Raw genomic sequence first — 27572 nt, forward strand, 5'->3', positions numbered from 1 at the left:
TGTCCATTTTCAATTAATATTTTGGAACCTCAATATTAAAAAACCAAAAATCGACGATAAACATTTCGTACTACAGTCGGTGGTTGGTGTAAATCAAAAGAACATTTTTTTTCAGTGGAATTCGGCATAAATATTGTAGCTCTCTAGACCAAGCGGGTAGCACAGCCAATATTATTTGAGTAATGTTTTAGCATACTAGGCGCACATGTCCAGCATGGTCGCTGTTAGTCACTTGCCAGTTGCTGATGACATGCTCAACGGTTACCGCCATTATGCCTCCAATTTAATACAAACTAGGAGAAACTGTACAAATATACCGCCGTGTATTGTGAAAATATGTAAAAATAATTACATGAAGAAGAAAAAGAGCCTATGGGACTAATTTACATTCTCCTCCTTGGGCTCCCCCCAATATTAAATCCTGAGTGCGCCACTGGTCGTATGAGATCGCAAGGTTGAAAGATGTTGAAAATCAGATATTTATTTTTAAATCGATTTAAATATATCAATTTAATCCTCAACTTCTCATTTATTTACTCCAATAGTATGCATGTCTTGATTGTGTAGTTTGATGTAGTTTTAACGACTCTTTACCATAAGCCAAGCTGATGGAACCGCACTAGCATGGATTAAGACTCTATCGCTGCCTCTCTGGTGTGATGTCTTGACAGTATGATTTTGTTTGAATTTATCTATGCCGTCTCCTACAACCTGCCGCCATACGAATGAGTGATTATGAGACATGACGTCTTGGGAATAATTAAAAACGACGTCCTGTTATTTTTTTTAAGAGATAAAATTCAATAGTTTGACAGGGTAAACAAGAGAGTGTGGGGGCGGGACAAACTGATACGACAACAGTTATATAAGCACCGTCAATAATAGGGGTATACAGTTAGTATACAAATTAGCCCCGCATACTTCTTGAGAAATGGTACTGTCTTATATATAGTCCACATGCAATCCAGTAAAAGAATGATTCTTTGGTTTCCAGGGTTGCTATGTGAATGGACTGTATCTGGAAGGGGCCAGGTGGGATTCGGAATTGGGCTGTCTCCGGAAATCTCATCCCAAAGTTCTCATAACCGAGCTGCCCATCATGCACATTATTCCTACGGAAAGTCACAAACTATCACTGCAGGTAACTTGTTTCATTCTACTCATACAAATTATAATTAAATTAATATGCACTTTCGAATGAGGGTACTTGATGGCAATTAAATGTATGTTGGTATATTTGAAACTATCTCAACTTAGCTTTTAACTTCCATATCAATCGTTTTTTGCACCACGGGTTTTGATTTTCATACTTCTACGTGTTGTATTACACCTGACAAAAGATGGGTTTACTATTTATATTATTATTAGCAAAACATTATAAAGTTGGCATTATTTACTAAAAGCAAAGAAATGCTTAGAATATCCAATACCTATAATACGAGGGTGGGTCAATAATTCCTTAGAAAAAAGCATTAAAACAGTTTTTATTTTTGTATTTTTTTTTTATTTCTCAACATAATCTCCTTGGAGCTCAATACACTTGGTTAGACGTTTCTCAATTTTTTTTAAACCGTCAGAAAAATAAGTTTTCGGAAGGTCCTCAAAATAAGCATTTGTCCGATCGATGACTTCTTCATTTGAAAAAAAACGTTGTCCACTTAGCCATTTTTTTAAGTTTGGGAAAAGGAAAAAGTCACTGGGGGCTAAATCTGGCGAATACGGTGGGTGGTCGACCAATTCGAACTTCAATTCTTCAATTTTAGCCATTGATCGTAAACATGTGTGAACACGGGCATTGTCCTGATGAAAGAGGATTTTTTTCCTGTTTAAATGAGGCCGTTTTTCTTCAATTTTGTTTTTTAGCTGGTCCAATAAAGATGCATAATAATCCCCTGTTATTGTTTTTCCTTTTTCCAAATAGTCAACGAAAATAATTTCACGTGCATCCCAAAATACAGTAGCCATAACCTTACCAGCTGATTTTACGGTTTTCGCCTTCTTTGGACATGGTTCGCCTTTCGCAATCCACTGCTTTGACTGTTCTTTCGTCTCGGGAGTATAGTGGTGTATCCATGTTTCATCTACAGTCACAAAGCGACGAAAAAATTCATCCGGATTGCGTTGCATGAGCGACAACAGGGCTTTAGAGGCCACCACCCTATTGCGTTTATTGTCGACTGTGAGCAAACGCGGCACCCATCTTGCAGAAATTTTTTCATGCCCAATTTGTCATGTAAAATAGAAATGACGCTACCTTTTGAGATCCCTGTAACCTCAATTATCTCACTCAACTTTAATCTTCGGTCACTTAACACCATATCGTGGATTTTATTGATCATTTCTGGTGTAGTCACCTCTACAGGAGGTCCTGAGCGTGGTTCATCCTTTGTTGATGTACGACCACGTTTAAATTCATTTAACCAGTTATAAATAGTTGCAAGTGAAGGAGCAGATATGCCGTGAACTAAATCCAACTCATTTTTTATTTCCTTTGCTGTTAACCCTTTTATATTAAAATGTTTAATAACAGCTCTAAACTCAATTTTCTCCATTTTTCATTTTTCCATTTTCCACAAGCAAAATTTTTTTTTAAATGTACGAGAAACACACAACAACCCGACCAATCTGATTGAAACTTCGCAGCATACTGAATCGGTAGTGCCGCTGCATGAAAACAAACCGCTTACAGTACTAGTCGCGCCACCTGTCGGCTTTTCTAAGGACTTATTGACCCACCCTCGTAGTTAGAAGATTTGACATAAATCAGTCTGAGTCGATGCATTGCAGGATGAAGGCCCGCCCAGGTCCTTCCAATGCCTTGGAGTACAATATCCATATGTTAAATAACTTAAAATGTATATGCAATCCAGCTTACATTGGAACGAAGTATGGGAGAGCTTACTTACTTCCCAATAGCAGTCGTTTAGTGCTTCTCGGTACATTACAATGTGCAGTGGTTGTTCATTCGCCGAGCGATATATTCAGCCTACTGTCATTTCATCATTTCTGAAAAATCTATCAAAACTAAATATTTTTGACCTACTTCTTTTATCCATTACTTTTGTAGTCTTTTCTCATTATGCCCAACGCCCTATCCACACGACATTGCACTAGTTTTTTTTTAGAACTCTCTTACGTTAGGGACCGCGTTTCACATAAAAATTAAGTATGTAGGTACTTGAAGTTTTAATATTTGATATTTTGGATAGTAGAATATTGTTTGCGGTTGCTACAAATGAAACTGACCAATCTGTTGGCTGCTTCCCAGCGATGGCAATTAAAGTTTATCTTAATTTTAAATTGGCTCTACATTATGGTGTGGATTTTAACTGCCTCCTCGAGAGGTTTCTTAGCAGTTTTTTTTATGAGAAATGGTTATTACCAAAAGATGTTGAAGGAAATCATCTTCTATATAATATTGATGGAGTCTAATCATTATTAAAGTGAAGTATAAAAAAGACCCCATGTCTACCTGATTAGGTGAACTAAGTGCATTGCAGGTTCATTTAAAGAGAATTTCACACTTCTACTATGATATTTTTGCAGGGCAAATGAAATGACAATCCTTCATGATTAGTAGATAAGCACCCAATACTTCAACTAGTATTCTTATTTAGTTAAAAAATCTTGTAAAATCATCAAAGAAGTACACATAATATATAAAAAAGTGACGACCATTGCTTAAGTTATGAAATCAGAAATGCCAACTTAGTGGTATTTAAGTCTTTCACCGCTAAAGACGCGCTTGGCGCGTAGCCATATGATAGTACTTTCACTGCTGGCTAGTTAATTACCATATTTAATTATCATGCTAATTGGTTCACACCAGGCGTGTCTTTAGCAGTGACCGATTTGTGGTAATTAACTAGTCAGCAATGAATGAGTTAATATCCTAAGCAGTTTACCGCCAATTTATTTGATTATCCATTTGCTCCATCTATTGGCTCCTTGCACTGGATCCCTGACAAATGACAAAACTAAATGTGAATTTGCCAGATGCTGAGGTGAACTTACGATTTCTGGATTGAAAAGTTTTATACTTATCAGTAATCACACTATTTAGATTCTTGTTTCTGTTTATAATTTTCTAGAATACTCTGAAGACCCCAGTGTATACAACATCGTTGCGTAGAAATGCCATGGGCGTGGGACTCGTCTTTGAATCTAACCTTTGGACCAAGAAACACAACAGCCATTGGATATTACAAGGAGTCTGCCTGGTGATGAACACCGACTAAACTCAAAACTATATCTTGTCTTAAATCTTATTAACACAATTTGATTTAACTGTGTTATTGTTTATTTTACTAATTTTAATTATTGTTATAATATTATGAAGGCAAAATATTATTTATGTTTAATTCCTTCGGATCAAAAACAATAGAGTCGACAATCTTTCTAATGCATATTAGGGTATCTACTAGTGATATAGGCATTAATTTATTTTCTATTTATTATTATGTAATTGACAATCTATAGACTATTTATGAAGCTGATTTTTCTTTAGGAATTGTGTTCTAGTCTGATATCAACAAAATTTTTGGTCAACAATGAAATTTATAATCGAATTAAGAGGTGTATTAAAATATTTTGTTTGATATGTGATATTAATGAACAAATAAAAAGGTGTGAATTAAATAATCGTATTTTTATTTATTATTTTTTATTACAACAAACTACAAAGTAGAACTAATGCAGGTGAGAGGGTGTCCGTTAAAGCTGAAAGTCTGTTATATAAAAACACAAACAAAATATTGTTTATTCATCTTAGGGTGATATATCCAGGTGACACACCCGTTGTGGAGTGATGTTAATACAATCTCAATGCACTTTCTTTGGTAAACCTGTTTTGGTAAGTCTGCTGTTTTTTTTTATAATCAACTCTCTAAAATTATGAAAATGTGTGTAATATAGCTGAATTACGTTATCTGAAAAATAGTCGATAAATGTTATTTAATTTTATGTTGTTAATTTTATAATAACTTTATTTTTGGGTGTGTTGTTCCTTCTTCCTCGCTATCTTCACTGCCATCTTCAATTTCCAAGATCATAACTTCATCTGCTATTTAACTTTCAGTTATGAAAATTCACACTTGTTTTTCGAGATATTTTTCCATATGGAAAATCTCAAATAATGACTAAGTAACCATCACAAAATGTCAAAACAGGCCACGATCAAATTAATTTACAAACATTCCAATACTGCCAATGCACCCAATATTATTTTTTCTATAGTTACCAATTCAACCACACTAAAAACATTTTGGAATCGTTATAAAATGCGATGATAAAACAGTCCAAAAACTAGTTCAAACTTTTTGCTTTCATAGTATTTGTTGTCTTATATCTAGGGTATGGAGTGCAGTACATAATAATTATTTCCTGGCGAACACTATTTCCACTGCACTTGACATCCACAAATTACAATAGAAATTTTCTATTTTCAGTGCAATCTTTCAGTATGGATCCACCTGTATAAGTTGTCCACTGAGTGAGGGCACCACATGGTGGTAACATTTGACATATCATTCAATACTTTTTATACTTATATGGTCTTAGTTCTAAATTCAAATACTGGATGATTTATGATGGTATATATCTATACTTTTGATAGAAAGTATTAAAGTATTTCTTCCAAAATCTCAGTTTGCGACACCATGAACTGTTTCAATTTCAACCACAACTCTTCATAGGCATTGTTTCCTAAAGCGGCAACATTGATGCTCATAGTATCATTTTTATTTGAAGCTGTATTGATATTTAATTCAGACATGGCTTCCATGCACTTTTCTAAATACTGAGACACCTCTGACATCTGTTGGTAAAGATTCAAACGAAATTTTGACAATGAATCGTTGTCTTTCATTTCTAAACTGTAGATGTCCATGTCTTCACTTTCGTTTTCATTGGCACATGTATTTAAAATTCCTTTTTTGAATTTGACATTACTTTCGGCGGGAACAATTACACATCTTACAGGAATGAGCTCATACATAAGATTTACAAACATTATTAGTTGGGATTCGTTCATTGCTAATACAACGATTTTATCCATATTAGAATTAGTATTATCAGCTTCTTTTACTATGTATACAATTGCACCGTGTAATATATTGAGGGGTGAAATTGCATGACACAGAACTCTATGTAGATTATTGAATCTTCCAGAAAATTTTAAACTTTCAATCAAAACGTCTACTAGTTTCACTGGTGACACAGTTACATAGTGAATGTCCAATCGAACAGATAAACTTGTACATAATACTGCCAGGAGGTCAATGCGATCTGAAATGAAAACGGTATTTGATATTAATAACCAGATAATTCTTCGACTAATCTGGTCATCCAGTAGTGCGAAGCTAATTGAACTATACACTCTTTTCAATGGTATATACAAGAACCTGCCATTTGGAAACATGCTCCCGCAGTTTGGAGAAACTAAAAATACCATGAAGAAATCGGGATACTCCGATGATTCTTCAAACTACAAATGCGGTGCCGAGAAAACTGCGGGAAGATGTAAAATTGCTTGATATTATTCTCACTACCAGTTCATTGTCGTTCATACGGCGCACATGACAGCCATCATTGCAAACTTATAACGATTGCCTGTGACATTGTCATTTGATAAACGGAATGAAGAAATACACTGATTCGATTTGAATTTTTCTAAATCAATGAAATAGACAACGGTTGGATCTGGGTGCACACCCCTCTACCTGCACCTCACCTCACCACTCCGCCGCTGCTATTTGACCACTTTATCTAATCCGCTATTTTCGAGTAGTTTAACTTTGTAACTTTGAAAGCTTTTGGGATATCGAGATGAAAATCTACTAGATTGCTACAAGTTTCATCAATATTGGTCCAGTAGTTTTTGACATGTAACCGAACAAACGAATGTGTGGATTGAAGGTTGTACGGTGAACCGATGTTTGAAGTACCAGAAGAAGTTGAAACTCCATTAAATCATCAATATTGGTCCATTAGTATAATTTTGAACAAACGAATGTATGGATTGAAGCTTGTATGGGGAATCGATGTTTGAAGTACCAGAAGAAGTTGAAACTCCATTAAATCATCAATATTGGTCCATTAGTATAATTGTATTAAGTAGTTTGGAAGTATAGATATAAATGAAAATAAAAGTAAAACAAAAATGAATTATTACCAAATTGTTCCGTATTTAAAATAGGATCCATTTTTGAATTCACAATATCGGATGCTTTTAGTTCAATCATTGGCAATGGAATACAATAAGTCTTTTCTTCAAACTTATATCTCACCGCAGCATTCAATTTCATACGGCTACAAAGTTCAAATGTAGGCAAGTGTGAAACTGCAACCATAGTGACGACCATTTTTCCAACTAAGTCTTCCCGTCTCTTTAACAACCAAAATGGCGGCGTAGTATCATCACTTGTATAGACTTTGGTGTCGTATGTAAATATGGAATCTTCGGATTTCAGTAATAGCTCCAAGTTTTCTATCGATCTGAAATCGTAAAATGAAAAATAATTAGTACATTTACTCCAGCTGGAAATCACAAAGTGATTCGCGTTTGACATTATTTTGAATGCATACATCAGTATTTTTCAAGCTTTTTATTAAAGTGGCACACTTGACCCTCTGCCAAACTTCAATAATACACAAAGTATCGACACAATAATAATTAAATATGATGCACCTATTAATTCCTTTTTGAACTCAGGTGGGTGTTGTAGAGTCCTTCATTCGGGCATTTTGATGTTTGGGGATTGAGAGACATTGTAACGGACACAAATTGATAAAACAGATGATTATTTTATAATTCCGCGCAGAATTATGTTTTATTACACTAAAGCATGGACAAGCATTCGACTTATTACAATTACAATTGAAGAGGTCTTAGATTAGGCACTACAATATCGTTATTTTTTTTGGGCTGATTTATTCAGGTACCTTGTGGTATTCACTTAGGTTTCACGGATCACTTGTTATTTATTTCACTCTTGCGTGGTAGGGGTGGGTTATACGATTATTTATTAACACGGGAACACTGCGAGAGATATACTGATTTGCAAAATCGAGACGGGTGGCGTTTACGTTTTTCCACAAGACAAAGGGGGCGCAAGCGACGTGTCTCCCAGTTTCGCGGGCGAAATCGTACTACAAGAATTATTTTCGTCTACCCACTCGTAAGATGCGGGAGAGGGGCTGGCGGGGTTCTTCATAAATTTCGAACAAATGTAAACTGCCTTTCTCTTTGATTTTTTAAAAAGGACTCAATAAGGGGCGATATAAGTGGGGTGTGGGGCGGGTTACTTGTTAAAGCTTCGAAACCTTAAAGGCTCGATGTCTCCCCGGTCGGAGTCCTTTCCAAGAAATTCTCGGTTTGGAGGCGTATGGAAATGAATGCGCTTTTGTTTTTGGCAGATCTCGTTTACGAAATATTGTTTTAGTGATGGGACGATAGTCGTTGTTTTATGTAAGGTTCCTGAGGTGGGATTGGCGACGTCTCTTCGCGAGAGGTTGTATTTGGTATCAGTATATAAACAAAGTGAAATTCACTTTGCAGTTGCAAGGGAAGCGACGGACCGAACTTGACTCATACCACATGACACTCTCACATAAAATTTCCGTAATGTTAAAGTGTACACATCATTAGTAGAACAAATCAATGAGTAATATGCACATCTACAATAATAATCTTTATAGAAATGTAGGATAATATGTATTGGAGTATTACACGTTAAGATTATTTTTAATTATGTATCTATGTCTTTCCCAACAGTTTCGTCAGCGTTGGGACTAAGGGAACAGGATTCAAATCACTCTGAATATAGATAAAAAAGAAAATTCCGGCGAACAGTTGATCAATATAAACTGTTAAAGCCTCCGCACACATACCACCGAACACGACCACAGCTCAGCCACTAGTGGACGCGTTCAGCTGCTGTATAATTCTTCAATGAGTTTCAATGAACGCTCCGCACTCTAGGAGCTCTAGTGGACACGTTCGGCTTGCAAGCTATGGCAGACACTGGTGCACGGTGCTAACAGTCGACACTAGTGGATGAGTGTTTGCGCATACTAGGTAGAAACACCGGCATCTATCTGTAAGACGAATGCAATCAACTAGTGGCCGCCACACTTGCCTCAACCCAGTCGCTTATAGCCGCCACCAACGGCTCGACCCGACCACTAATGGCGGCCACTAGTGGTCGCATTCGGTGGCTATGTGTGCGGTGGGGCTTATTCTCTGAAAAATCTACTCTTGGAAAAGATATAAAATTGTGAAAAGCAAACATAATATCTTATCTATAAAATAAAGAAAAGGGTAATTTATCAATTTTGTTACTAAGAAGAACATATTATCGGCTTCTACAGACAGAGTGGTATTATCAGACTTTTTACGAAGAAAAGTTGTTAGCCGTTTCGTCCATCAAACAAACATTGAAAAAGTGATGGGAATCAAACCCGCACACATGGCTTCACTACTTTCTGCCTATACTCCACTGTTGGGAATAATTGAGATGCTGAGGATTAAACTAGTACAAGTGACATATAACTAAAAAACGAGAGGAAGGCTTTCACAATACCACGTACCCCATGTACCTAACTGCTTTGTATGAAAAGTTGTATGCATTTTATTACTAAACAATTTAGCCACCTATAACATACTGTCATTTCCCTCCATTTTCGTAAGTACTTTGCTTCGTTTTATGGATTTTCGTCTGGATTTAGGACTTGGAGGTGGACAAATAACACACCGGAATCGTGGTGGAAACGGCAAGGTATATTCACGTTAATATATTCTAAATGGTTACATTTTTATACAAATTCTTTTCAATTTAATTTTGACGGATAGCGAGGTTAACACTGCTCACTGTGTTGCTGTTAAAAATGCTTCCCCCGCTAAAACAAACGGTCGCTTACGAGCCGTACAAATGCGGCGTTGCCATTTGTATTTTTTTTAACGGCATTCAGACAATGTTGCCGGTTTTAACATTATTATATTTAACATTATTTAATTATTTTCGCAATCATCCCTTACTATTTGTTGATTTGATATCGATTTGGGCCTCTCCAGGGTCACAGAGACATCCCCAAATGGGGGCCATTTAGGAATGTAACAATACCTAATTACATTGAAATTAACTAATATGACTCATGTGACTAGGGAACTAAGAAATAATGGGAACTGAAATATTTAACGGGTGTGGAGAAACAGGCTACCGATCTCGAGTGTAGAAGAATTTGGGATAAACTTTAACACGTGTAAAGAATACGCTTGTCGATCGTTCTGACAACTGCTCTCGTTTTATGCACTGACGCTCATTCAATATTGGTGAATTTGAAGTTGCAACACACACTATTGCACGTCTATAATGTGTGGTTCATTTTTTCGTAGGACACTCGTAAAATGTAGTGAATTGGGGAATAGCCTATCGGAATTCTATTTATTAATCTGTTCTGCGCATATGACTAAACCGTTTTTCAAAATTTTCTTAAAATTGGTAACTAACTTTTGTGGTTTGAATCGAGGTACGAATAATAAGTATTTATTTTGATTCGTAGCCGACATCTGGTTCTCTCCAAATTTTAGTCTTAACATACTTGCACTTGCTAATAACTTAATAATGAATATTAAAAAAAAGCAATTGTGCCTGTTATATCCTCTGCACCTCAATTCTAATCTAAAAGACAGGTGTAAATGAGTGTACCTGATGTAAATATGGTAGACTGAATAGTTTTAAAATACAAAGAAATGATATTTTTAAAAAATGTTAATATTTACAGAATCATTGATTGAACATCTGTGTTCTACTTTGTTTGGTTAATAAATAAATGTATATGTACTTATATCAGTGAAGTGCTTTCAGTGTGTCAAATATTGTATTCACCCAAATGTGTGTATTTAAAAAAATAGTTTTATCATATTTACTCTGTTGAAATTAAGTTTATTTGTATCCAGTGCATTATTATCACAGAAAAACGCAAATATGTAACAGTGGCAAAGGTGACGGTAGGCTGTTTAAGATCTGACATAAAATAGTGCACACTAAACTTTGTCAGTCAAACATATTTGTTTTCATATCAAAGCGAACGGAAAGATACTTCCACATCAATTTTATATCGGCAGCCAAAAGAAATACATTTAACACATAATCACATAAAACACTGAGAAATATATGCATAGGTAATGGAAATAAAGTAACAGACTTAAAACCAGAACACGAGCCGCCATTTTGTTTTCAAGGCTGCGAATAGAAGAAGATATAATAAATCCGTTACCAACACAATCATACGGACAATCGTTTGATTCTAAAATTGAACTACCTTCGAAATTTATAATAAGGAATATGTATAAGACTCCTTCTAAATTCTAGATATTATCCAAACTCTTTCATCGGGCAATATTGTATATTTACTAATCTTCTTCTTCGGTCATATCGGCCCCTTAGTTGGAGCATATGGACACTCAGCGGCGTGTCCAAAAATCCCTATCACTAGCCAGTCTTCTTGCGTCATTTCAGGTCATACCAGCATCCTGTAGCTCCACCGTATACGGTCTATAGATAGTATTTAGCAGCCTTCCAGAATGCCGAAATCCGGTTGGCTTGAAGAACAAGCAAGGCAGGTTGATGTTCTCTTCTAGCATCCGCAGCACGTGGCCGAGCCATGTCCAACGTCGCCTCTTCACTCGCACCATGATGAGAGGCTGCTTGGTGCATTCTTTTATCTCCATATCCGTCGCAAACATCTGTTTTCAAAGCTCAGTATACGGTTGCTTTGAGTCTTCGCAAAGTGCCATGATTCGCTACTGTAAAGCGACACCGTCAGAATGCAAGCGCGGCATTACTAATATATATCAAATATTATTATTATCCACATACTTTTGTACGCTACTGTAGTATATAAATGCATAAAAATAAACAATAATAAATTCCAAGGTAACCATAAGCAATGATCATTTATTTTACAAGTCGATTGTACCAATATTTTTGTGTAACATCATTTATATTTACAATTAAAAATCATTATAGAATACTAATCAAGTAAATGATTATTATAATGTGATTTATGTATAATATAGTACGTAGGCAAATTTTGGTTTACTACATAATAATATTATATTAATATCATTTGATCTGATTTTATGCGAGGAAATCAGTGTAAAGTTATAAAGCATGTACTCTACTAAGTTTTATAATAAGTATTAAATGGCACAGTTTCTGTTGGAAAATTAAATGTGACTGAGTGTTAATAAGAATCAATATTATGCTGTTAGTCTACAGTAAATTGACTGGAAACTTTCCGATAGATAGGTTTGTCGTGACTCTTTGTGTATCGTTAATTTGTATGATTGTGTTGGTGAGCATTGCAATGCTAAAACAACCAAAACCACTTGAAGAAATTTACAATTCTGAGGAGATTGATTATGATGTGAGTATTCCCAAAACCACTTGAAGAAATTTACAATTCTGAGGAGATTGATTATGATGTGAGTATTCTTTAATGTCTATAGCAGTGGTTTCCAAACTTTATGTTACTACGCCTCCCCTTTTGAAAAAAACTAATATTGGCGCCTCCCCCTCTATTTCATTATATAATATAGAAACCTTTTTAAATAGTCAACAATGTACTAATACAAAAATGAAAAAAAATAAATAAGGTTTTACTAAGTACTTTATATCCATTTTTAAATTAATTTGTTTTTCATGCGATGAATGTGCTTGTTTATCGATTCTCGAGATCAGGATCTTTCAACCACATATTTAAAATATTTAATAGTTCTGAAACAACAGGGCCGCAGGCGACATTTTTACTATTAGGTAATAAAATAATGTTAAAAATGCATTATGAAACTAACCAAGAACTCAGTAAATAGATTTTTGTTTTCGTCAATATATATCTGGCGTAGAAATAATAATTTAAATGTGGATAATTTTGATTTCCAAAGTTCCAAATTTTTATGAATGCCTTCACTTTGTCTTTTTAAATCAGTGAATGCATTAGTGGTCTTTGCATTGATTTATTCACTCATTTTTTTTTTAACAAAATTATCGTTCCTTAACAAACTTGCGTCAAATTTCAACATTATGATTTGACCCTTTTATTCAGACTTAATTTTTTCACGAGATAGCCAGCGCGCTTCACAATAGTGTAGAAGTGAGGTATTATAAAATTTGTCTCCATATTTTCAGACAGGTTTGCAAACAACCTTTTATAGGACTGTTTTTTTGTATAGTTTATAACTAGCGGCCGTTTTATAAACTATGCATTTGCAAACTGCAAACCTGTGGCTTCATTAATTTTTTCTTCAATTTTAAATAAATTCAACATCTACATATTCAAATAAATATTTGTCACGTCACTTTCACTGTATGAAAATATGGATTCTGGTTTTAAGTGAATTGTGTTAAACTTTTCGCGCCTCCCTTAGCAACACTCAACGCCTCCCAGTTTAGAAATCGCTGGTCTACAGTATATGAGAAAACCTACATAAGCGGTTGTCCATATAATATGACAGTGGTGAAGGGTAGAGGTAGGGCTGTTAAGATCCAACATAAATAGTCCACAATAAACTCTGTCAGTCATACGTATTTGTTTTCATTGAACAAAGTCTACAATGTACAGATGGTGTTGGTTAGTTTTTTTAAATGTTGCGAAAACCAAGCCATAATAGATAATAGTCAAAAAATAATCGTCTCTATAAAATAATATTTTTTATCTACTATGGTTTGGTTAGGCGGGGCTTAATGAATTTAAAAAAAACTAACCAACAACATGTGTAATATGTACTCTTAATTCAATGAAAACAAATAAGTATAAATGGAAAAGCGTGCACTATTTTGTTGAATCGTCCATAATATACCATTATGGTTTGGCTTAGGCAAGGTTTAATTGATTTTTAAAAACTAACCAGCACCATCCGTTAATTGTAGTCTTAGTTCAATAAAAACAAATACGAATGACTGACAAAGTTTAATGTGCACTATGTGTGTCGGATCTTAACAGCCTACCTCCACCCTTTGCTACTGATATTATGATGTCACACCCTAATAGGGTATGGTGGAGTGGGTTGTAGATAATGTGTCATCACAAAACCAACAAAATAGGTTTCCTTAAGAACAATCAATTTATTGTTTAACAAATGGCGGGTAGGACAAATTTAATATAATAATCTGGGGGGTGGGGGTAAAAGACATTTAATAATTTTAAGAAAATTAATGCAATAAAAATTACATTGCTTTACAAAAAAAAAAAAACAATATTATTTGTACATTTTTCCAATTTAAAACCCAATATTGTGAAACCAAATTTCTCAATTATATTATAATTTGATTGCCTATATCAGGGGTTGCGAACCTATGGCACGCGAGATGATTTTGCATGGCACGCGTTTGAAGAGAAAAAAAATATCTATAATAATAATAAATGACAGATCTCATTGTATAAAAAATAGCAGGCAAATACTCTTCAAGAATAAGCATTACGTTTAATGTAAATAAATATATAATTGCATAGATCGGTCATTCGACTTTATGCATCACATATAATATTATCACACTAACCTTATCAGGCGACGAGGGCTGCCACACCGTGAACCTATAATTTTGATGTATTTACAATGAGAGAATGCCTCATCTGATCAGAGCAGTTCTCGTGTCAATTTGTGCGATAAGAACCAAACTAATTACCTAATACATTAAAAAAACAATCAATTACCAAAAAATGACTGCACCAAATAAGAAATAAAAACTTAGAAGCTAGTAGTAGTAACTCTGGCAGACCGTTTCAAAATTGGTGGACCGAAATGTATGGCGTAATTGAAAAAGTGATAAATGTGTGTTATATTCCGTGAATGGTATCTAGAACAATTTCATTTTTAATTATTAAAAACTATTTTTTCCTCATGAAAAACTGCTCGGCATGTCAAGACAGTTGAAAAATAATATTTCGGAAAATTTGGCACGCGTACCTACATAAAAAGGTTCGCCAACCCTGGCTTATATGCAAAATGAATATTTTAAAATTATTTTTTGGCATAAATGTTTTTAGTTTGACAGCAGCAGTGAAATTGGTCCACTCTCAAAAAGTGCTGAAGTGTTTGGAGTGCTTAGTGAGGCGCAGATGAAATTAATGGATGCCAGGATGGAAGGTAGAAAGAGCCACGTGAAGAAAGCTTGCAAAGAATTTGGTATATCAGTGAATTATAATCACGTGAATGCTCATGAGTTTTTTATTGATGAGAAGAGACACTTTATATGGTAAGTATCCAAAACATTACATTCTTCTACATAGATCTTTTATAAAACCTAATGATTAAGTCATTTTGCATGGCAGATTTGTTTGTGACAAGATTCACAGGTGTGAGTGTCCATTAAAATACGAGTCTTTGTACAATGATCCATCATTACACTGAATTATTTAAATAATTAACTGAATATTTAAGGTGCAATATATTCAAAGCGGCTTCGACAACGTGGTTACATAATTTCAACAAGCTCGCAGGAAACTATGCCTATAAATATGACAGTCTCGCTCTAACGCCTCACTTGAGAGCGAGACAACGCTATCCTAGGCCGTCTGTTACTGAACTGATAGAAGCACGGTCCAATCAGGAATCGACAGCGTTCCTCATTGTGAGACATCCATTCGAGAGACTGTCTTCGGCGTACAGAGACAAGATACAAAACTGTCCACCTGCTGGGATGTATACAGATCTTGCAGAAGAAATTGTCATGCATTACAGGAAGGAAGCGGTCAAAGTATGTAAATTAGGATATCTTTTATTCTGTGGTAATTATAGAGAATTTTTGGAGACAGCATTTTGGAAAAATATTACAGCACGACCTAAATCATATATGTGTTGATGGATATCAAACGCCGTAAAGTCCAAATATTGAAAAAAATGACTTTTGATATACGTTTAATAGAGTATGCAAATCTGCACATTACTGCAAACCCCCAAAAGTCCACTGTTTACGTATGAAATCACGTTTCGAAAGATCAATATTTTTTCAAACCACAGTTTCAGTCCACAAGCGTATTTTATCTAACCCCATAAAGTCCCTACGAGCCAATCACTGACAAGCTAGCACCCTGTCATGGCCGCCATTCTTCTACTTTCAAGCTAAAGGTGAACGACGGCACCTATCATTTTCATTAATTTCTAAACAATTATAACATAAAATGGATGTAGAAGTGGATTTTGTGGATCCAGACAAAGCCAGAAAGAGGTCGAGCACCGAAGCTAAGAAGAAAATTGCCACCAAGACACAAAAATTTTGAGTTTACTTGATCCTGAGTTCAGTTTTTGAAGTTAAAGTATGTTGTAACTTGTGAGACAGGGCCGTATTGGAGCAATGCGAATTTACCCATGTAATTAATCAAGTCTATGTACTTGAAATTAAGAGTAATATTGCTTTTATTATTCAATGAACTAGGTTATTACCTCAATATATTTTTTACTTTAGTTTAATAATTACTAATACCTAAGATTCCGCTCAATTCAACATTAAATAAATTAAATTCTAATGGATTTAAGTTTTCTACTATTTCATTTGAGTTATTTTTTGCGATCCGGTTTTCGCTTTTCGGCAACTTTGGGCACTATGCGCACTTATAAAGTACACACTGACAACGAATACAGTTAATTCTCACTTAACAGTAAATTAATTCAATAAAGTAGGTTTTAAAAACTTTATCACCTACCTATTAAGTCAAGGATCACGATAAAAATGCAACAAACAATTAATAATAATTATAATGTGGCAGCATGGAAATTTTTTTTTTTACCACAAACCATCTAAAAATATAGGTAGGTATATCTCATAACACATAATACGTGATTTTTTTATTTGTGCCTCTAAAGATTTTGACCATTAAGAAAATTATGACACATGTTTCAGTGGCCATTACGACAGCATTCGAAAACGTATTTTACTTTAAATTTTCTACCAATTTACTATTTGTGACATAAACCATTTACCTAAGTTAGATAATAAATAAACTTATTTTGTTTTTATTGATAATGCCAATAAACATACTCCTGGATACGTCCCTTTGAAAATAATAAAAATGGCCGCCCGGATACATATCGAACTGCATTAAGTCCATGCAAAGTTTTTTCAAACCGCTTAAAGTCCAACTGAAAATTTATCAAAACTCATAAAGTCCACCTGTATTTTATCTAAACTGCTTAAGTTCAAAATAAAAACATTTTTAATAAATGTTGCACTGAAGGAATACCTTTAGGACTTCCTTGTAGCCATCGTGGGTATTAGATTCAATTATCTTACAATATCTCACATGTTACAACCATTTGTATTACAAGATATGATAAAACTGCATTTTTCTCAGTTTGACATTCAGTGGACTTCACGACGTTTGATATGTGTCAACACATATGAAGTTAATTATATACTTTTATCAGTGATATTCTGTGTGATAATAAAGATATTTATTTTATTTCATTGGTTCTACAATCCGATGTGGATGCTGGCAGCCTCACAAAGAGGTTTTTTAATAGATTTGTAGCGATCATACAACTCAGCAGTATAAGTATGACACACTTTAATATGTATGTTTTGTTATCAAAACAAAACAATGTAGCGGAAGCAAATGTCAGCATTTCCTCAATCATAACCTAGATCAATAGTGTCTACTATGAATTGTTTAACTGTGACAATGACTCTTGGAATATATGGACTGCGTTTGTTTAAATAGCAAGGACAGAGACATGTAAATTGTACGTATTACATTTGACTGTAGCACAATTCGCCATGAGCTTTCTTATTAGAAAGAGATGACCGTATACTATACATACCTATTTTCTACTGTCTTTCCCCTGTATATCGGTATTTTTTATTACGTATTTTGTTTTAGGTACAAGTCGGTTTACAGGAAGCCAGGCGGAAACCATGCCAATTTTCATAGCCGATTTTGGCAAAATTCATGAATTCAGAAATAAAAACCTAATCTAACCTAACCTAACTGAACAAATAATCCAGTATATCGGCTATATTCAAAATTTTTTTGCTGCTGGGTTCCTGTAAACCGACAAGAACCGTTTTTATTTAGACATGAATTTTATCTCAGTACTATACGAACGCAAAAAGGTTGTACGTTCTTTCATATACAACCGTATATTTCCGATACAACATTTCACGGTGAAGTGTGATACGGCGAACTGCATACCTACAAATTTCCAGACACGAGCCAGGACTCACCTCGAGTCTATCATTTGACACACCACTCATCTCGAGTTCGTCACTCAGCTCACTACTCATCTCGAGTCCGGTCACTTGACACAGTCAACCGTCATTCCACTCGAGTTGTCTCTCGGTTATATTAACATCTCGGTACATCGCCAGTCAATTCAATAATAATATAGTCAATCTCATCAGTAGATCCGTACCCGCGATTATAACATTACTGTACTCTGTCATCTTTATCATTGTATTTATTTATTCTTGCATCAATAAATAAACTATCTCCTCGAAACATCCAAGCAACGACTTTATCTTCACATCTCATCATCCCTTCAGATATATTTTCAAGAAACATGGATGTTAACTGATAAATATGGCAGCTATAATTATATAAAGACCTGTTTTAGTAATGACAATTTCTTTTTTAAATGCCCTCATCATTGAAACTTGCGAATGAATGAATAAAATTCACCATTAAATTGCATAAATTATTAAATATTACTTTACTTACTTATATATCGTCTCTGTTCTGGCAGAACACACTAACTGGAGAATACTAGTTTTGAGTAATTTGACTTTGAAGTTGTTAAAATGTTTGAAATGGTCTATCATGTGAGTTTATTATCGTAAAAAGGATGACTTTAAAATAAACTCTGTTTATTTATTAAGAAGGTTTCCAAACGGCAAAGTTTGAAATAAGGAACATTTTGGTATAACTAACTTAATGTCATTTTTTCGAATTAGTGTCTTCTGCCAGAACAGTGACGATATACATCTGTTTTGTGTACGCAACGTTACATAATATTATATACATAGAATATATTTAATGGTTAAATTGTATTGGAATCGATTTCCTAATAATTAATTAACACAATAAAAACAATAAATACGAGTCGAATCAGTCGTCCCTAATTGGCAAGGTGTTAAATAATTTCGAATAGGTACCTGTTCAATGCGTAAAATGACTTGAAATGAGAAATCATAATATCATTGTATTCTTATGATATATTTCGCAATCTCTGTAACAAAAGAAACCTTCTAATACGTAATGAAAGTTATTTTTACTTAGCGATTAATAATTGTGTACTCAGTTTTTTTTTTTACAATCACCGACTGACATTGTCTTGGATCTGATGCCGAATTAGGCTTTAATAATATCATTCATTCATGTTGCAGTCAGAAGAAGGTTTTCTGTACCCTCTGTGGCCATCATTCGAGGAGTTTGTGAGGTACATCCTCGACCAGACGAAGAGCGATGCTGTTATGGACATCCATTGGACACCGTACAACTCTTTCTGCACCCCGTGCCACTTTGACTTCGATGTTATAGTCAAATTCGAAACCCTGGAGGTGAACATGATCTCACAAAAACATACTGTTTTCAATATTCTTCTGAACGACTAAAATAATTAGTTAATTACTTGTTTAACCACTAGAAAAAAATAGACACCCGACGGGACTTAAATCTGTAACTGGCGGATTCGCGCCAGTTTATGTTTTCCAATTAAGCTATAGGCATCCTACTTAATTACGATGATTTTAACTAGTAGTTCTTACATAAAATGCTTATCAAATTGCGTTATAATGTTGGCTATCGGTTTTTGTATATTAAATCAAGGTAGGTATCAATTAAATAGCTTAATTACTAACCAACGTCACGGATCACTCCATTATTTAGTATTTATAACATACTTACACTTGCTAATAATTTAATAACTACTTCTTTTGTTCAACGAATAATTCACAAGATTTTTTCTAGTATGTATATGCATGAGATTTTTTCAAATTATGTATGTTCAATATATAGAATGTTAGATTCTCAAATCTTTTGAATATTGTTGTTTAAGGGCGGACATGCTCAGCGTAGGTCAAAATTGAGCTTTTATTGCATTTTCAAAGCATGCTCCTGGACATTCCTTAAACGTTGTAGATAATCTATTTATATAATTTTGAAGCCTTATTATCCTTTATATCCTTCAAACACGCGCGTTAACATAATTTTACTCCCTACTTCAATAATAGTTTGTCAATTTATGGCTACGGCCGTATGTTGTAGCTAAACCACTGGGGAATGCCAAAAGAAATGGCGTATTTCAAAAAACACTACCTTATTCATAGGTCAATAATTATTATAAAGCAATCATTATTCGTAGGATGTTTATCACACTTGAATGGTCAAAGATATAGCTTATAATAAGTATCTTTAGAATTATCTTCAAATGTATTAATCTTGCCCATTTTTTGAATATAAAATGTCTAATTCTTGTCAAATTTGGAATTACAGAGATTATCAATATAATTTTTATCGTAAATATTTCACAATAATAATGTCGACATAAAATTTACTAATGGTTTTATAAATGTGTTTAAAAATTAATAAATCTAAAAAATCTTATCACCACTGCACATGCATGTACTGAAATATGACTATATTCTAAAACATTAGAGCGAGAGGTTTAAAAGAATACTATTTTATGTAATAAAAATACTTTATGCAGTCATCGAATGTTTAAAATAAATATAAAGGATAATAAGGCTTCAAAATTATATAAATAGATTATCTACAACGTTTAAGGAATGTCCAGGATCATGCTTTGAAAATGCAATTAAAGCTCCATTTTGACCTACGCTGAGCATGTCCCCCCTTAATTAGAAAATCATGTATGTTTTAATTACATTACATGTTGGCAAATTCGTGTGCAATGAATTATGACAAATCTAAATTGACAAGACATGGTAGCTCATAATGTCAAAGAAGGTAAAGATTTGTACAAATTTTGTCATTTTATAGTTAATATGTTTCAGATCTTGTACAAAACACTAATAAGATCAGTTGTCATGCAAATGTAAAATGCAAAATTTATTAGTACTTATTCCACTTTTATTATTTAATAAATCTGAACCGGTTTCGTCCACCTCAGAAGGATATTAATTATTTGAATAAAATCTCTATTATTTTTGCAGGAAGACCAGAAATATTTAGTCCAAAAAGCAGGTCTTGATGGAGTATTACAACCGCAATGGAAAAATGCAGGATATGAAAAAACAGTAGTAAACAGAGGAAAAAATACGACTGAACTTATGGTCACTCACTATTCCCAGCTGACGGATGGGCAAATATCACAACTATATGAATTTTATAGGTAAAAGCGCGTTGACACGGTCCAAGTACACTTGGACCGAGTGCCATCCAAGTGCACTCGTATGAGACATCTTCATACTAATTATTCCTATCCAAGTTAGCTTGGATGAGTAGGACGCGGTCCAAGTAGCTTGGATAGGACTGATAGGAGTAATTTGTATGAGATGTCCCGTATGAGTGCGCTTGGATGGCGCTCGGTCCAAGTGTACTTGGATCGTACTTGGACCGTGTCAACACGGCTTAGGCAAAGTGAAATTTCACAATATTTACCGATATTTAACACCAATAATACTATGTTTTTTTAAATATTTGGTGTATTTCATTGACAATATATAATGGCAGTCTTTCCTTTCACAGGCACTAAATTGTGAATTATATTATACTGTGATTGCTTCGGTTCCGGCACCGAGTTAAGGTTAACATGGTTTGTGTTCAAAACGGTCCACTGTCCATGTTTCAGCAAATATCTGTATTGACAGGGCTCTAGCCTGGGGGCCCGGGCTCAGGAGGGCCCAGCGTCACGAGTCGACCAGATAACTGAGATAAACACAGATCACAAATTGGTTCTAATAGTAAAAAAAGTCAATGTTACTAATAATTTAAAATATTTGGTTGTACGATGCAATTTTTAACTGTGTGCCAATACTCGACAACTCCATAATTCAAATGGATTTACATATTAAAAATACAAAAAATCGATAAAAATACACATTAATTTTACCGCATACACCATTTGGAAAACTCTACTACAGTGCGTCACACTGCCTTTACCCTTAGCGATAGGTAGGGGGGCCCGTCAAACATCCTAGTCTGGGGGCCCGCCTCAGGATGTGGGGGCCATGCTTGCGGTTCTTGACAAATGTCAGCGGAAATAGTGTGAAATTTGTAAGAAATGAATCTGCAGTATGAATTATAACGATGTGCAATTAATTCAAGAAATTAGTTTTAGCGACCATTTTCCACTCACTCACAATCACTCCATATATTCAGACCATCTACACATGCAACGTCTTTGATTGATCAAGATTTTTAATTAGGTATCTACTATTGGCAATAGCGCCCACGGTGGCCATGTGGCTCAAGTGTTGGACTATCACGCCGTGGGTCCCAGGTTCGAATCCTGGGTCTGGCAAGTACACATATTGTTTTTCAATTTGTGCGTGAATCAGGGTATTTCTCATAAAAAAACAATCTGTTAATACAAACCTCTACTCTGTGGAGGCCTATATGATCCTATTAGGATCGGACATGGTCGGAAATTGGCAATACATATTACAATATTAGTAAATTTTTTTTTTGAAAGGCAGAAAATATGAAAAACTATAGAGCGCTCAACATACATTATTTAATAACAGTCTGTTTAGAACAGAGTTCTTAAATTATTAATCAGTTTCAGATTGCGTAGAAACATAGAGCCCTCATATAAAGCATAATATAATATATGTCATAAAAAAATACGTATCCGGAAATTTGTACGTAAACAGTTCACCGCAGGACACTTATTCGTGCGCCGCAGTATGTGAAACATGAGTTCGTGTAACATTTAATCAAATGACGAGTTCTTCGTTGAACATTTCACCGTGGAGTATATTTGTACATATGCTACAACATGTGGAGATGTCTTTACTAGGTTAGATTAGGTTAGGTTAGGGTTAATCTAATTGGAACAGTACTATTTGCAAACTATCATCGCATTTTGTAAGATACGTACAAATGTATTCCACGGTGAAATGTTCAACGAAGAACTCGTCATTTGATAAAATGTTATACGAATTCATGTTTCACGTACTGCGGCACACGAATAAGTGTCCCACGATGAACTGCATACGTACAATTTACATGTAACCAAAAAAATCATACATTGAAAAATTAATTAAACCACAAATACAGTAATGTGGCTTGTTAGTTTTATAAGTAGAATGTATCGCAATTTAAAAACACATAAAATGATACACACTGATGAATATAATTTAAATGCGATGGATAAAACTCCAAAATACATCAACTGACAAGAAAGGGTGAAAGTGAGAGGTATCAATTTGCATTATTTTCTATTTCTGACCACCATGCACCAGCTATCTTTAGTAATAATTGACCTACAAGGACAATCTACAATATTCTTGTGAAATAAAATGGGTACTTCATTTTCAAGGTTAGACTTCCTGGTCTTCAATTATACTGTGGAAGATTATTATGCAGTTTCAAAGAAGACCTATGGAGCCAGACAGGCCACTTTTAAAGATACTTCATCAGAAGAGTAGAAAAAATGACATTCATGCCTACACAACGGTAATCGACTATTGGAAACTCAAAAAGAAATTTATTTTTTATGTAATATTTAAATCAAGAAAAGAATGGATAACTAACCTAAAATATAAAAAACCCACACGTATTGAAGGCATGAGATGTATTTTATTTAGGGTGATTATTGAAGCAAGACCCAGGGGCCTTATGTTGTAACTTGCGAGTTGAAGTCGCCCGGTGACATGACGTCATATGACATCATTGTGACGTACTACCGGAGTTAGTCAATAGCATTCGAGAAATTAACACTACTCTAATACTGACGTTATTCATTGTCCCCATACACAAATAGGTGTTTCAGCATAATAATATCTATGGTGAGCCATGTGCATTGGGCGGCTCGCCTCGATGCGTGTATTGAGCTTATGTCACAATTACGTCATGTCGTCGGGTGACTCCATGTCACAAGTTATAACATAAGGCACCAGGTATCAAATAAAATTTTGTTGCATAGTGTTGACTCGAGTAACACCGGTGACATTTGAAGAATATGGTAATGCATAACGTGGAGACAACACTGGTAAAAAAATCAAATTTATTTTATGAAGTTTTTGGTCCAAATGCAAACTGCATTTGCTCCTTACTAAAACCTCAATGGTTTTAATTTAATAAACTGTTATCATGACAATGTTAACATTCTTTTTAAAATTTATATTAAATGTTTCCTTATAAAAATGGCATAATATATACATTATTAATTAATATTAATACTATCGACCGAAGGTACTTGATGGAATTTGAATTTAAATTCAAATAGATTTGTGTTTTGTACTATTCCATTCGAGTCGTTTTTTGCGACCCGGGTTTCGCCTTTCGGCATCTTCAGGCGCAGTGTATACTCACCAAAGGCAAACACACAAGATGGGGGTTTTTACTAATTAGGTTTTTCACTGACACATCAACCAAGGTGAGTTAGGGTAAGTGCGTCTACGGGGGAAGAGCATATAGGTTAAATAACTTTGTACTGCAATGAATGTAATTACTGCCGTCGATAGGAATCTATTACAAATCCATAAATGTATGCCAACATCCAAAGATGGCAGCATAATAATGTTTGATGTGTCCACTATGACAAGTAAGAGTTTGACATTCGTTTGATGTCAAAAATCAAGTTGGACGTATTTTTTCAATCGATCTGTATTTCAACAATCTTTCATGCTAAGGAGATATTTGGTGAGCACCTTTGTTTTAAATTGTGATTTGTGTTCCGACTGTAAGATTTATGATTTATGCAAATGATTATGTTTTATTGAACTAGATGCACTTACCCCACCAAAAATATAGCATGGGGTAAGAGCGTCAGATGCTCTTACCCCATATACTCTATTTTTTTTGTATGGACTTTGGCTAGTGATGTTCCTTGCAATAAAAAATGTATTGAATTTGTAATTTATGGTACCTAAACATTTTTTAAACAACCTCTAACAGTACATTACTTAAAATATAAGGCCACAGATTAAATACCTACCGTGCAGTGCATATTACATATCGACATGACCGAATACTTCATGGAATAACACACCAAATCTAAAATGTTAACTTTTCAGTAGAGCGGCCTGAATTATTGATTTATGAGGTCATACGTCACACTTGACTGACGACTTAGTAGAAGAAGCAAGAAAAAATAATGTCACCATTTTAAAATTGCTTCCTGAAAGATGCTTGGGATGAATCATAGGTGAAATGGCAAAGACTACACGTAGGCTCAAAACTGCCCAAAAATGAATTTTCAAGAATAATCGCAGAAACCTAGAAAAAACTTGACTACCAAATAATTAAAAACGGATTTAAAAAGGGAGGATTCAGCCATTGAATTGAAATGTTATAGGCTAAGACAAGTTTGACCCTATGATTGACAGTAAAAAATATTACGGAAACTCTAATTGATTATGAGCACTGTATTGATCAGGGATCATTTGCAATGACACAATCTGCAGATGAATTAACACATCAAAACAGATTCTACAATATTTGGCGAGAAAAATAACATATTTATTCAAGCACCTCCAACTTCTAATGAATGAATGACACCAGTGAAATCTACTAAGCGAATACAAATTTTGGATTGTCAAATAATAAAATCGCCAGTAGGAACTACTGATAAAAAAAACTGTTTTTGCGGATAAAAAGGGAGGATCCTGTAAAATTTAAAAAATCAAGCAGCAGAAGTAATAATTACCTATGACGATGTTTTGAACCGTCTAAAAACATCCGTTAACCAAGAAACAGTTTAAGAAGATAGACAAAAATTCAAACAAAAAAAAAGTTTTTACAAAAAACTAAAAAAAAAATTAAAAAAATCAGTTACAACCAGTGGATCAGACGAGAGTGAGTCTGAATGAAAATCCTCTTCTGAAGAAGAAAATGTTGTCGATTTTTATAGGTAAAGGTCTTATATTCGAAGAAGATTATTAGAACAATTTGCTTGACGATGTTCAAATGGAGGAAGGGGTTGTAATTACTAATGAAATGTGGAATGCTGATATTCCATTAAATTCCACCAGTGAGTCAACTAAAAGAAATACTTGTGAAACGCCTTGCAAAAAAGTGTTAAAAACATTTTATTGGAAAAATTTTGAAAAATTTGTCATACCCTACCCTAAAGTAGAGGATATATACGAAATTGGCCACGAGCATATAATTTTGGTACTACAGGACGAAGGGGAGAAATTATATTTAAAATGCGTTTTGATGGTGGCAACTGTGTAATTAGGTACAATGAAAATCAAAAATAACATTTTTTATAACATATTATGTCCTGTGAACATGTTGAATTTTACATTGTACCTACATCTCAAATTATTCAGCAAATAAAATATTTTAAAAATAACGAGTTACCTATTTTATTTTACCACAGTCACATCACTCACTAGTGCTACATATGCCGTACTTACCCAACTTTTTTGATTTTATTTAATATCTTCTGTTCCCTAAGTGCAAGAGCGTAGTGGTCGCGCGGGGGCGGCGCGGCGGCGTCTTGCGCAACTCAAACGTATAACCGTGTGTGAAATGTTCGTAGACAGTGTCTTTTTCAGGGCAAAATACACACGGTTATACGTTTGAGTTTCGCAAGACGCCGCCGCGCCGCGCCCGCCAATTCACTACGGCCGAGCACTAAGGAAATTTACCACCATAAACAATCAAAATGTTGCACTTAAAATATTATATTATCCTGAGGTGGATATATTTTTTGACTGGTAAATAATTATGAGAAATAATTTAACTAGATGCTCTTACCCCAAATGCGGGGGTAAGAGCGTCTACTCGCGTTATTTCCTTAAAACGTTTTTATTAAGCTAAAGTTAAGGGTGTTCGTTGTCAGTGTGTGTTTGCCTTTGGTGAGTGTACACTGCGCCTGAAGATGCCGAAAGGCGAAACCCGGGTCGCAAAAAACGACTCGAATGGAATAGTACAAAACACAAATCCATTTGAATTTTCATTATTAATTAGTTTGATATTCTACCTGTATACTTACTTAATATACTTAAATATAAAACAAATGAAAATTATGTTGTTTCATTCAACCACTGGTGATTTTTTCTATCCATTCAAATTCATTTCAGTACGGTTCCAGTTTTCGTTCCGAAAAAGATAACGGTTTTTTCGGTTTTCGGTTTTCGGTTCAGCTCCGACTGTTAATTTTTAAATGTTTTTATTTGTGTTAAAAATTTATTATCTGCCATAATTCAGATTTTTAGAACATATTATATTTATGGTACTTGTATGATAGCCCGGTTCCACGCTTCGAAACCAATGGTTATGGTGCACCGCACGGGCGTAGTCATAAATTTTTAAATTATGACGAGATGCGTCACGACAGCTGAAGCGGGGAGTAAGATAATGTTAATGCGAGTGTTTGAACATGTACCGAACCGAAAAAACTGAGTTCGTACAAAAATAATGGTTTTTCAGGTTTTCAGTTT

The 27572-nt window shown here is 34.5% G+C and overlaps 3 protein-coding genes across 4 annotated transcripts in view; 2 read left to right on the top strand and 1 right to left on the bottom strand.

Annotated features, from left to right (window-relative positions):
• The window catches only part of Dhc98D (Dynein heavy chain at 89D), a 122685-nt gene extending 118047 nt beyond the window's left edge, over nucleotides 1-4638 (top strand). Inside the window, exons 85-86 of the mRNA XM_085943995.1 lie at nucleotides 995-1141; nucleotides 4092-4638. Coding sequence (XP_085800121.1) covers nucleotides 995-1141; nucleotides 4092-4238 — 294 coding nt within the window. The 3' untranslated portion in view covers nucleotides 4239-4638. The remainder of the gene's footprint in view (nucleotides 1-994; nucleotides 1142-4091) is intronic.
• LOC147074639 (uncharacterized) overlaps nucleotides 4634-27572 on the bottom strand; it is a 277840-nt gene continuing 254901 nt past the window's right edge. The window contains exons 6-7 of the mRNA XM_085943741.1: nucleotides 7172-7494; nucleotides 4634-6285 (exon numbers count right to left, since the gene is read on the bottom strand). Coding sequence (XP_085799867.1) covers nucleotides 5621-6285; nucleotides 7172-7494 — 988 coding nt within the window. The 3' untranslated portion in view covers nucleotides 4634-5620. The remainder of the gene's footprint in view (nucleotides 6286-7171; nucleotides 7495-27572) is intronic.
• Nucleotides 11949-25901, top strand: LOC147074640 (carbohydrate sulfotransferase 11-like). Of its 2 annotated transcripts, XR_015070253.1 has the most exons (7): nucleotides 11949-12429; nucleotides 15049-15257; nucleotides 15443-15758; nucleotides 19380-19553; nucleotides 21168-21346; nucleotides 23498-24326; nucleotides 24498-25901. XR_015070253.1 is itself a non-coding variant. In XM_085943745.1 (6 exons), the coding sequence occupies exons 1-6, from the start codon at nucleotides 12265-12267 to the stop codon at nucleotides 23604-23606; spliced, it is 1152 nt and encodes a 383-aa protein (XP_085799871.1). In that variant the 5' UTR covers nucleotides 11949-12264; the 3' UTR covers nucleotides 23607-24372. The 2 variants fall into 2 exon arrangements, 1 of the variants encoding a protein (XP_085799871.1); XM_085943745.1 differs by lacking the exon at nucleotides 24498-25901 and having other exon boundaries at nucleotides 23498-24372.

The sequence above is a fragment of the Rhyacophila brunnea genome, unplaced genomic scaffold, assembly GCF_057557595.1.
Source record: "Rhyacophila brunnea isolate RB1 unplaced genomic scaffold, BYU_Rbru_1.0 scaffold_16, whole genome shotgun sequence".
In the NCBI taxonomy this organism is placed as follows: domain Eukaryota; kingdom Metazoa; phylum Arthropoda; class Insecta; order Trichoptera; family Rhyacophilidae; genus Rhyacophila; species Rhyacophila brunnea.